The sequence below is a fragment of the Cebus imitator genome, unplaced genomic scaffold, assembly GCF_001604975.1.
Source record: "Cebus imitator isolate Cc_AM_T3 unplaced genomic scaffold, Cebus_imitator-1.0 Scaffold111, whole genome shotgun sequence".
In the NCBI taxonomy this organism is placed as follows: domain Eukaryota; kingdom Metazoa; phylum Chordata; class Mammalia; order Primates; family Cebidae; genus Cebus; species Cebus imitator.
This window is the reverse complement of record NW_016107426.1, coordinates 627,652-637,073: the sequence shown is the minus strand read 5'-3', so window position 1 is coordinate 637,073 and position 9,422 is coordinate 627,652. Positions and strand designations below refer to the sequence as shown.

At 42.0% G+C, this 9,422-nt stretch overlaps 1 protein-coding gene and 1 pseudogene across 9 annotated transcripts in view; one reads left to right on the top strand and one right to left on the bottom strand.

Annotated features, from left to right (window-relative positions):
- YEATS2 (YEATS domain containing 2) overlaps window positions 1-9,422 on the bottom strand; it is a 103,871-nt gene that overhangs the window by 52,797 nt on the left and 41,652 nt on the right. For all 8 annotated transcript variants that reach the window (XM_017538305.2, XM_037741930.1, XM_037741931.1 and 5 more), the window contains exon 9: window positions 3,620-3,664. In XM_017538305.2, the coding sequence (XP_017393794.1) occupies window positions 3,620-3,664 (45 nt within the window). The remainder of the gene's footprint in view (window positions 1-3,619; window positions 3,665-9,422) is intronic.
- LOC108311038 lies at window positions 5,882-9,257 on the top strand (annotated as a pseudogene). Its single transcript, XR_001828023.2, has 2 exons — window positions 5,882-5,885; window positions 7,463-9,257. The product of XR_001828023.2 is annotated as a heterogeneous nuclear ribonucleoprotein U-like (transcript).

Genomic DNA, 9,422 nt, shown 5'->3' with positions numbered 1-9,422 from the left:
TCCCTAACCACCCAAACATAAGCAACTTCCTTACCCACTGGCTACTCTCATCCTCATAGCACTTATTTGAAACTGAAAAAAATTTTTTTTGCTTTTGTGTTTACTCTGCCCTCCCCATTTTCAATGCCACTAACAATATGATTCTTTGAGGGAAGAAGCTACCTTGTTCATTTCTGTATTCTCAGCACCTGGATCAGTGCTCAGTAAGCACCTTCTGATATAACACAGCAGATTTCTCTAGACGGAGTAAGATTTAATTAGTAAACTCTGATTAAATAGCAATTGCTGACATTGTATCACAAATACAAAAAAGGGGGAAGAAGGTAAACAAGAAAGTTGGAGGTCCCAGACTCCTGATTTCAAAATTTATTACAAAGCTATAGTAATCAAAATAGTATGCTGCTGGCATAAAAAGAAACATAAAGAGCAACGGAATAAAAACAGACATACAGAGCAGTGGAATAGATTAAATCCTCACATACATGGTCAGATGATCTTTGACAAGGGTTCCAAGACCATTCAGTGGGGGAAAAGACAATATTTTCAGCAAATGGTGCTAAGAAAACTGGATATCCACATCCAAAAGAATGCAACTGGAACCTTACTTTACACTATATATCAAAATGAACTCAGAATGGATCAAAGACCAAAACATAAAAGCTAAAACAAAACTCTTAGAAGAAAATACAAGGGAAAAGCTTCATGATACTGAATTTGGTAATGGTTTCTTGGATATGACACCAAAAGCACAGGCAACAAAAGAAAAAATAGACAAATCGGACTACATCAAACTTAAAAACTTCTGTGCATCAACGGACACAATCAACAGAGTGAAAAGGCAAAAATATATCACGGAATGGACGTAAATACTTGCAATTCATCTATCTGGTAAGGGGTTACTATCCAGAATATATGAATAACTCCCGTGACTCCACAACAACAAAAACCAAACCACCTAATTAAAAAATGTCTTTGAATAGACATTTCTCCAAAGAAGATAAACACATGGCCAAGGAGCACAGGAAGGGATCCTCAGTATCACTAATGATTACAGAAACACAGGTCAAAACCACAAGGCATCACAACACAACCATGGGAATGGCTACTATAAATTAAAAACAAAAGAAAGTTAACAAATGCCAGTGAAGATGCGGAGGAGCTGGAACACCAGTGCACTGTTGGTGGGAGTGTGAAATGGTGCAGCTGCCATGAAAAATACAGCAGTGCTTCCTCTAAAAATGCAATGACCATATGATCTAGCCCGTTCTATTTCTGGGTATATACCCAAAAGAACTGAAAACAAGGATTTTAATAGACACCTGTACACCCACATTCATAGCAGCACTATTAACAATAGCCAAAAGGTGAAAGCAACTCAAGCATCCACCAGCAAATGAACAGATAAATAAAATGTGGTACACACATACAATGCAATACTATTAAGCCTAAAAAAGAGGGGCTGGGCACAGTGGCTCAGGCCTATAATCCCAACACTTTGGGAGGCCAAGGCAGGTGGATGGCTTGAGCCCAGGAGCTCAAGACAAGCCTGGACAACACAGTAAGACCCTGTCTCTACCAAAAATAAGTAAATAAATTAGCTGGTCATGGTGGCATATGCCTATAGTCCCAGCTACTTGACAGGCTGAGGACAGATTACCTGACTCTGGGAGTTCAAAGATGCAGTCAGCCATGATTGCACCACTGCACTCCAGCCTGGATGACAGGGTAAGACCCTTTCTCAAAAACAAATAAATGAAAATAAATTATTTAAAAAAGGAAGGAAATTCCGACATATGCTACAACATGGATGAAATCTGAGGACATTATGCAACGTGAAATAAGGCAATCACAAAAAGACACATACTATATGATTCCATTTATAGGAGGTATTCTAGAGTAGTCACATTCATAGAGACAGAACGTAGACCAGCAGTTGCCAGGGCTGGCGGGGGGCGGGGGGGGGGAAGGGGGAGCGGGAGGAGGAGCGGGGAGTCATTGTTTAATGGGTACAGAGTTTCAGCTCTGCAAGATGAAAACAGTTCTAAAGATGGACTACGGTCATGGCTGCACAACAACATAAATGCACTTAATACCACTAAACTGTGCACTGAAAAATGGGTAAGATGGTAAATTTTGTGTTACACGTTTTTTAACCACAATTTTTAAAAAGTACATGAACCAAGGCTGGGTGCAGTGGCTCATGCTTATAATCCTGGTGCTTTGGGAGGCTGAGGTGAGAGGACTGCTTGAAGCCAGGAGTTCAAGAGCAGCCTGTGAGCATAGTGAGACACTGTCTCTATAAAAAATTTAAAAATTAGCTGGGCATGGTAGTGCAGGGCTGTAGTCCTAGCTATCTGGAGGCTGAGGTGGGAGAATCGCTGGAATCTAGGAATTCAAGGTTGCAGTGAGCCATGATTATATTATGCACTCCAAGCTGGGTGACAGAGTTTCTCAATTAGAAAAAGAAAAGAAAAGAGAAGGCCAGGTGCAGTGGCTCACTCCTGTAATCCCAGCACTTTGGGAGGCCAAGGTGGGTGGATTGCCTGAGGTCAGGCGTTCAAGAGCAGCCTGACTGATAGGGTGAAACTAAAAATACAAAAATTAGCTGGGCGTAGCGGTGTGTGCCTGTAGTCCCCAGCTACTCGGGAGGCTGAGGCAGGAGAATCGCTTGAAACTGGGAGGCGGAGGTTGTAGTGAGCCGAGATCACGCCACTGCACTCCAGCCTGGCAACAGTGTGACACTCGGTCTCAAAAAAAAAAAAAAAAAAAACAGAGAGAACAAACAAAAAATGAGGCAGAGAAGTGATACAGTTTGGCTGTGCCTCCACTCAAATCTCAACTCAAACTGTAATCCCACCCCTCCCCCATATCGGAGGAAGGGCCTGGTGGGAGGTGATCAAATCATGGGGCCTATTTCCCCCCTGCTGTTCTCATAATAGTGAGTGAGCTCTCAAGAGATCTGATGGTTGAAAAGTATGTGGCACTTCCCACTTCACACTCTCTCTCCTCCTGCCATGAGAAGGTGTTCACTTCCCCTTCACTCTTTCACTGTGATTTTAAGTTTCCTGAAGTCTCCAACCCATGTTTCCTAGTAAGCCTGTGGAACTGTGAGTCAGTTAAACCTCTTTTCTTCATAGATTACCCAGTCTTCAGTAGTTCTTTAGAGCAGTCTGAGAATGGACTAACACAGACAGACAAACTTAAAAAAAACTAACACTAATATTTTGCCCTAATTATAAATGATTGGCCAGATGAAGTGGCTACACCTGTAATCTCGGCACTTTGGGAGGACGAGGCGGGCACATCATCTGAGGTCAGGAGTTCGAGACCAGCCTGGCCAACATGGAGAAACCCCATCTCTACTAAAAATATAAAAATTAGCTGGGCATGGTGGTGCGTGCCTGTAGTCCCAGCTACTCAGGAGGCTGAGGTAGGAGAATCGCCTGAACCTGGGAGGCAGAGGTTGCAGTGAGCCAAGATCACGCCACTGCCCTCCAGCCTGCGTGACAGGACGAAGACACTGCCTCAAAACAAAACAAAACAAAACAAAAAATGAAGATCAGTTTTCATCCTACTCATTCCCAGATAATAAGATAACACTGTAGGAAAAAAAACCTACCGTCTCTGCTCCAAGAGTCTGCAAGCCAGTGTAAGTTCTATCCAGCTGTGGAAAGAAAAAAGAGAGTGTTAAATTTCACTGCGCTTACTTACATATTATCATAAGATGCAATCTTATCTAAAGCTCTTTCACAAGTCTTCACACCATAGGACCTACTTTTTCATAATGTAAAATATAAATTCATCACTTCAATTAAAAGAATTGAGTTAAATCAAAAACCTCAGACAGTTACTGTATTTTTAATATAAATTATACATTTTTAAAAACCTATTCTAAGAACAACATAAAAATGGAGGAAGTTTTACACAAAAAGATGTTTATTCCAGCATTATTTATAACCAAACTAAAAACAATAAAAACACCCAAAATGAATGTGTAAGTAAACCATGGACCATCAATCTGTGAAATATCATGCAGCCACACAGATGAGGTTTACAAAGACTGTGTATAAATATTTTAAATGACAGGCTTTATGCATTTTAAATGCACACATTCTGTGATACAATTACATACTTGGAGTATATTTACTAAGCATTGAAAAAAATGAAATTTTAGGCAGTAGAGGCAATGCTAATGACTTCAAATATACTGGCACCATGATTTGTTTTTTGAGGAGAGAGGAGTATACACTGATGAAATGAAAACAAAAGAGTTTACAATTACACAAAGGTTAAGTTCTTATTTGTTTGTAAGTCTATATTCCACTATTAAAAAAAAGAACTTGGCTGAGTGTGGTGGCTCACGCCTGTAATCCCAGCACTTTGGGAGGACAAGGCGGGCAGATCACCTGAGGTCTGGAGTTCAAGACCAGCCTGACAAACATGGAGAAACCCCATTTCTACTAAAAATCCAAAATTAGCGGGGTGTGGTGGTGCATGCCTGTAACCCCAGCTACTTAGCAGGCCAAGGCAGGAGGATCACTTGAACCCAGGAGGCAGAGGGTGCAGTGAGCTGAGATCGTGCCATTGCACTCCAGCCTGGGCAACAAGAGCAAAACTGTCTCAAAAAAAAAAAAAAAAAAAAAGAATATAAACATACAATAAGCTTCATAGGGAAAAGTATTAAATTGGATAGAATGGAAAGGAAAGATAAGAGAGGGAAAAAATGAAGCCAGGGTAGGTTAGTGAATACAAGGTTTTAAAAGGGCTTAAGAGAGGTAGATGTCAAGTGTGACTGAGTCCTCAGCAGCCAACAAAGAGAGGACAACTCAGTCAGTCATGAGATTTAGTGTTCACAAGATAAAAAGCAAGACAGGGTGGATGAACAGTGGTTCCATGGAAGAAAGCTAGAGTTTTACTATTTAAACCTTAGCCAACAGTATGGCTGCTGAAGAGGTATGGGCAATTTAGGTTACGCCCATTTTCATAGTCTCCAGAGCACAGAAAGAATCGTCTCTCTGTAATCTGCACTGGCGTGTGTTTCATTGCTGGGACCAAAATTTAAGAGGGACATTGGATAGGACAGAACCATTATCAAAACAGGAAGAGGAATTGGAAAACAAAGCATACAAGAAATGTAACAGGAACAGGTTTCACCTGGAGTAGAAATGATTTCAGGAGACATGAAGGCTATTGTCAAAGATTTTTAGAGTTCTTATAAAACAAAGTCTTATTCTGTATTATTTCAAAAATCAGAAGTCTGACGTCAGGCTCGGTGGCTCACTTCTGTAATCCCAGAACTTTGGGAGGTTGAGGCAGGCTGACTGCTTGAGTCCAGAAGTTCAATACTAGCCTCGACAACATGATGAAACCCTTTCTCTACAAAAAATACAAAAATTAATCAGGCGTGGTGGCATGTAGTCTCAGCTACTCAGGAGGCTGAGGCAGGAGGATCTCTTGAGCCCAAGAGTTTGATGCTGCAATGAGCCATGATCCATGATCACACCACCACACACCACCCTGGGTGAAAAAGGGAGATCCTATCTACAAAAACGAAAAACAAAGAAACCCAGCCTGGACAACATGGTGAGGCCTCATCTCTACAAAAAATAAACAACTAGCGAGGCATGGTGGCGCATGCCTGTGGTCCCAACTACTCAGGAGGCTGATGCGGGAGGATCGCTTGAGTTCAGGAAGTTGAGACTACAGTGAACCATGTTTGCACCACTGCACTCCAGCATGAGTGACAACGCGAGATCGTGTCTCAAAAAAAAGAAAAGAAAAGAAAAAGAAAAAAGAAACACCAGGACGAAAGGACAAATGGAGTCAAGGTTTTACTAAATGGGTCAATGTGTTGGCTTGGGAAGCGCTGTGCTCCAGGGTGATGGGTAAGGAGAGATTAAATGCAGAAATGCAGGATGTAGGAATTTCATACATCTAGGAACTTTAAACTTTATGTAACTCTAACATTTACAGTACTTAATATTTAATGTAATATTTACAGAATCAAATACACATCATTATTTACTGCAAAATTTCAGACTACAAAGATCACTTCAGGCTTTAATAGCCAGGAAAAGTTACACAGGAACTTGAAGAATGCAAAGAATTCAGACAAGCATCTGGCAGGGGAAAGGCATAAAAAAAGACCCAAGGAGAGAAGGCCCAAGGCATTTCTCTGGCATGAACAGACTGCCAAGGCTGGAGTAGAATGTTCATCAGGGGATTCATGTGAGACAATCTAGAGGAAGTAAGCTGAGTCAAAATGTGAAGAGTCCTGAGAGCAGGCAGGGGAGTTTGCACTTGAACAGGAATTCAATCAAGTTTGCTGAAAGGGATAGCATAAAGCTTCTGCGGTTTTAAGAGGACTAATCAGATGGTGTTGTGTAAAATGCCGTATGAGGAAAGGATATAGATTTTTAAAAGCCCTTCACGAGACAGTAGATTAATAGCCTAAGAACAGTGGGCATGATGGCTCACGCCTGTAATGCCAGCACTTTGGGAGGCTGAGGCAGATGGATCACTGGAGGCCAGGAGTTGGAGACCAGCTTGGTCAACATGGTGAAACCCTGTCTCTACTAAAAACACAAAAATTAGCCACGTGTGGTGGTGCGTGCCTGCAGTCCCAGCTACTTGAGGCTGAGGCAGGAGAACTGCTTAGGCCCAGAAGGAGAAGGCTGCAGTAAACCGGGATTGTGCTATTGCATTTCAGCCTGGGTGACAGAATATAATAATAATAATAGTGGGAAGGGCAGACGGTGGAATGTAAAAGAGATTATGAAGAAAGAATAATGGTCTGCAACTAAACAAATATTTAGAAGAAAGAGAGAAAAATCAAAGATGGCTCCAACTCCAAGGGTTAAATATAAAAATGACATGAAAAATAATACTGCTGTACAAATAAGGGTCACATGGCTACAACACCGGTGTTAGGGTCCCAAGGCCAATACACCGCAAAACAATAAAGTGATGTTTTCCAGAAAAACTGGTAAGAAACACTTTATTGCCATTTTGAAACGCTGTCTCCAATAATCTTCCACCACGAGCTCTAAGTGATATGTACAACATAAGCCATGAGAAGTATGTAAAGAATTCCTTCTGTTTAGAGACTAGGTCTCAGCCCAGTGCAACACAAGGTAGTGTGTGCTGTGTGTGCTGGCTTAGGGTAGGTCTCAAACCCCACTTGGCCAAGTTCTTTTTTTTAATGGTGGAATATAAATTTACAAACAAATAAGAACTTAACCTTTTTCTGTGCAGGCTTAAAAGAAAGCAAAACTGGACCCTTGTCCTTTGGTTTTTTCCCTCCCTTCCCCATTCCCTTCCCTTCCCTTCCCCCTTTCCCCTGCCCTTCTTTCTTTTGACGGATTTTTGCTCTGTCCCCCAGGCTGGAGTTCAGTGGCACTATCGGCTCACTGCAACCTCCACCTCCCGGATTCAAGTGATTCTCCTGCCTCAGTCTCCTGAGTATCTGGGACTACAGGGGACGGCAAAACAGAACAGAAAGGCGGAGATAAAAAGAGAGGTGTTAAAAGACCAGGAGAAGATCATGGCGGTGGAAATTTTGAGTACACTGAAGAGAACAAGTATAGCAGAGCCAAATCTCCTCAGCCACCTGTTGAAGAGGAACACCTGGATGACACAGTGGTCTGTCTTGATACTTATAATTGTGATCTGCATTTTAAAAGAGCAAGAGATCGTCTCAGTGTTTCTTCCCTTACAATGGAGAGTTTTGCCTTTCTTTGGGCTGGAGGAAGAGCACCTTATGGTGTGTCAAAAGGCAAAGTGGGTTTTGAGATGAAGGTTACAGAAAAGATCCCAGTAAGGCATTTATACACAAAAGATACTGACATACATGAAGTTCGTATTGGCTGCTCACTAACTACAAGTGGAATGTTACTTGGTGAAGAAGAATTTTCTTACGGATATTCTCTAAAAGGAATAAAAACATGCAACTGTGAGACTGAAGATTATGGAGAAAAGTTTGATGAAAATGATGTGATGACATGTTTTGCTAACTTTGAGTGACGAAGTAGAACTCTCCTACACTAAGAATGGACAGGATCTTGGCATCGCCTTCAAAATCAGTAAAGAAGTTCTTGCTGGAAGGCAACTCTTTAGCATGTTCTCTGCCACAACTGTGCAGTTGAATTTAATTTTGGTCAGAAGGAAAAGCTGTATTTTCTAATACCTGAAGAGTATACTTTTATTCAGAATGTCCCCTTAGAGGATCGAGTTAAGAGGACCAAAGGGGCCTGAAGAGAAAGATTGTGAAGTTGTGATGATGGTTGGCTTGCCAGGAGCTGGAAAAAGTACCTGGGTTACTAAGCATGCAGCAGAAAATCCAGGGAAATACAACATTCTTGGAACAAATACTACTACGGATAAAATCGTGGTGGCAGGTTTTAAGAAGCAAATGGCAGACACTGGAAAACTGAACACACTGTTGCAGAAAGCCCCACAGTGTCTTGGGAAATTTATTGAGATTGCTGCCGGAAAGAAGCGAAATTTTATTCTGGACCAGACAAATGTGTCTGCTGCTGCCCAGAGGAGAAAAATGTGCCTGTTTGCAGGCTTCTGGCGAAAAGCCGTTGTAGTTTCATCAAAAGATGAAGACTAGAAGCAAAGAACACAGAAGAAAGCAGAAGTGGAGGGGAAAGACCTACCAGAACATGCAGTCCTCAAAATGAAAGGAAACTTTACCCTCCCAGAGGTAGCTGGTGCTTTGATGAAATAACCTATGTCGAACTTCAGAAAGAAGCTTTTGGAGCAATATAAGGAAGAAAGCAAAAAGGCTCTTCCACCAGAAAAGAAAAAGAACACCGGCTCAAAGAAGAGCAATAAAAATAAGAGTTGCAAGAATCAGTTTAACAGAGGTGGTGGCCATAGAGGATGTGGAGGATTCAATATGCGGGGTGGAAACTTCAGAGGAGGAGCCCCTGGGAATCATGGCGGATATAATAGTAGGGGCAAGGTGCCACAGAGAGGTGGCAGTGGCAGTAGAAGTGGTGGAATCGGCTATCCATACCCTCCGTGCTCCTGTTTTTCCTGGCCGTGGTAGTTATTCAAACAAAGGGAACTACCACAGAGGTGGAATGCCCAACAGAGGGAACTACAACCAGAACTTCAGAGGATGAGGAAACAATCATGGCTACAAAAGTCAATCTCAGGGCTACAACCAGTGGTAGCAGGGTCAATTCTGGGGTCAGAAGCCATAGAGTCAGCATTATCACCAAGGATATTATTGAACACCCAAATAAAATGAACTGACATGTACTTCTCCAAAACCTTAAAAAAAAAAAAGAAAGCAAAACTGGCTGGGCATGGTGGCTCACACCTGTAATCCCAACACTTTAGGAGGCCAAGGCGGGAGGTTCACCTGAGGTCAGAAGTTCGAGACCAGCCTAGCCAACATGGTGAGATCCCAT